This window comes from Monoraphidium neglectum (genome assembly GCF_000611645.1).
Source record: "Monoraphidium neglectum strain SAG 48.87 unplaced genomic scaffold scaffold04875, whole genome shotgun sequence".
NCBI classification, from domain to species: Eukaryota; Viridiplantae; Chlorophyta; class Chlorophyceae; order Sphaeropleales; family Selenastraceae; genus Monoraphidium; species Monoraphidium neglectum.
Window position 1 is genome coordinate 1 of NW_014008755.1, and position 1,898 is coordinate 1,898.

At 66.9% G+C, this 1,898-nt stretch overlaps 1 protein-coding gene across 1 annotated transcript in view; it reads right to left on the bottom strand.

Annotated features, from left to right (window-relative positions):
* Positions 1-1,469: 1,469 nt before the first annotated feature.
* Positions 1,470-1,898, bottom strand: part of MNEG_14918 (hypothetical protein) — a gene marked incomplete at both ends in the record, with an annotated part of 2,587 nt that continues 2,158 nt past the window's right edge. Inside the window, one exon of the mRNA XM_014036611.1 lies at positions 1,470-1,670. Within this exon, the coding sequence (XP_013892065.1) occupies positions 1,470-1,670 (201 nt within the window). The remainder of the gene's footprint in view (positions 1,671-1,898) is intronic.

The window sequence follows — 1,898 nt, forward strand, 5'->3', positions numbered from 1 at the left end:
ATGACTGTGTACGAGATACCCGTGGACGCGGCGCGCGTGCCCTTCTGCATGCGCTGCAAGGCGCGCGTCGGCCCGCACCCCGAGGACGCCCTGTGGCAGTCCCTGATGTACGTTCACAACGCATGGTCGGCCGCTGGGGTCTAGGGCGGTCCCCTCCCCCCCCCCCCCCCCCGGGGTGTCATCTAGGCGCGCAGGCCCCTCGGAGCCAGGCGCGGGCGCGGGCGCTTGCAACAGCAGAGCGGCGCGCGGGCATCCTTGGATGAGGGCACGGCCCACGAGCGCACCGCGCTCCCCGACCTGGCGGCTTGCCCGTGGGAGGCGCCTTAAACAGGGTGGCCGTGCGTTTTGGCTGGCGCTGTGCCTGTTGTATGAGGGATTTTCTTCAATTGTGGCTGTTGTTGGTGACTTGTGATCACATCTCTCTGCAGCAGCTGGAATATCCTAGCTTGCAGCCCGCCGCACGACCTCCGTGCCGCTGCCATGCACGCGCGCGTTGCGTGGTCCCCTGGCACCTGCTACTGCAGACGTCACTCCTGGATCTTGCTGTGGGGGCCCACCACGCGGGCGCCCGGCCAGCGCGTTGCTCGGGGCCTGCAGTTGGTGTGGCTTGGGGCTGTCCTTGCCCTGGCCCCCACAACCCCGCGCTACTCTTGGTCCGGGCAGCCTGCGCTATTTTTTTGGGTTCGGGATGTGTGTGTGTTTAGGGTTGGGCCCCGACGATGACTTGCCGTCGCTCTGTTTCATCCACGCCTGCCTGACCGCCGCCCCAGGCGCGGCGCTCATCTGTCCAGCTTTCGCCGCGCGTTGGAGCGCAGCGGCCGCGCAAGCGAGCCGCCCATTCGCCCGCGCCCCCGATGGTTACTGGGCCCTGGGGCCCACATCGCCGCTGCCGCGCCGCTGCCGCGCCCGCCTTGCAGTGCACGCCCGGGCCGGCCTGATACCGGCACACCCAAGAGCCTGGCGGCCCGGGGCCGAGTTTGCTGCGGTGCCCGGTGCCAAGCGGTGCGCGCGCCCGGCCCGCGCACAACCCTGCCAACCAACCTTCACCCTGCAAATCGCGGGCCACCGGCTCGCTTCAGGCGCACTGCCCCTTACAAATCATTTCATCCAATCATGCCTCGCTGTCCCGTTTTGTACCCCAGTTTCCTGTCGACGCGCTAGGAACAGCATTACCCCACAACAACTTCTCATTGGATGTCCATGACTTAAGATATTACAATTGAGAAGGCTGGATCCCGTTGCAAATAGTGCAACATACGCACACAGGACAAAGTAGCACACACGCCACCGGCGGTGCTTGCACAATTGGCGCGCTGTAGAATGTCGCTCCTCACGACGCGCAGCGCCCCTGCAACTCACGCAGTGCTGCGTCACACCATACGCACACCCACGGGTTAGACAAGGATGCACCTTGGTAACAATCAGACAGCAGTACTTGAGCTTGGTGGCCTGCCCGGTTTGATCGTCTATCACCCTGCGTCTTCCCAAAACGAACCGACGTCCAGCAACCGCCGCAGGCTGCCCCCGCCGCCCGCGCGCCCCAGCAGGGGCCCCCCACCGCCGCCGCCCGCGGCCGCGCCGCCCGGCCGCCCGCAGCCCGGGCCGACGATAATTCCCAGCCGGTGCAGGACGCACGTCCCGCCGCGCCCGCTCGAGGCCGCTCGGACGACCTGCGGCCGCGGGCAAAAGGGAGCAAGGCATTAAGGTTTGAGAATGCAGCCAAGCGATTTGTTCTGGCGCGAATCAGGCAAGCCGTCTGCCGCATGGGAGCCTCAAAGGTTGGCCCGAACCCAAGAGGCCCAGCGACAGGCCTGGCCGGACCCGAGCCCTCGTCTCCTCCCTCCTCCGGGAGCGCCCTCGCCCTCCTCCAAGCACATCCCCAGCCGTGCCCTGCGCCC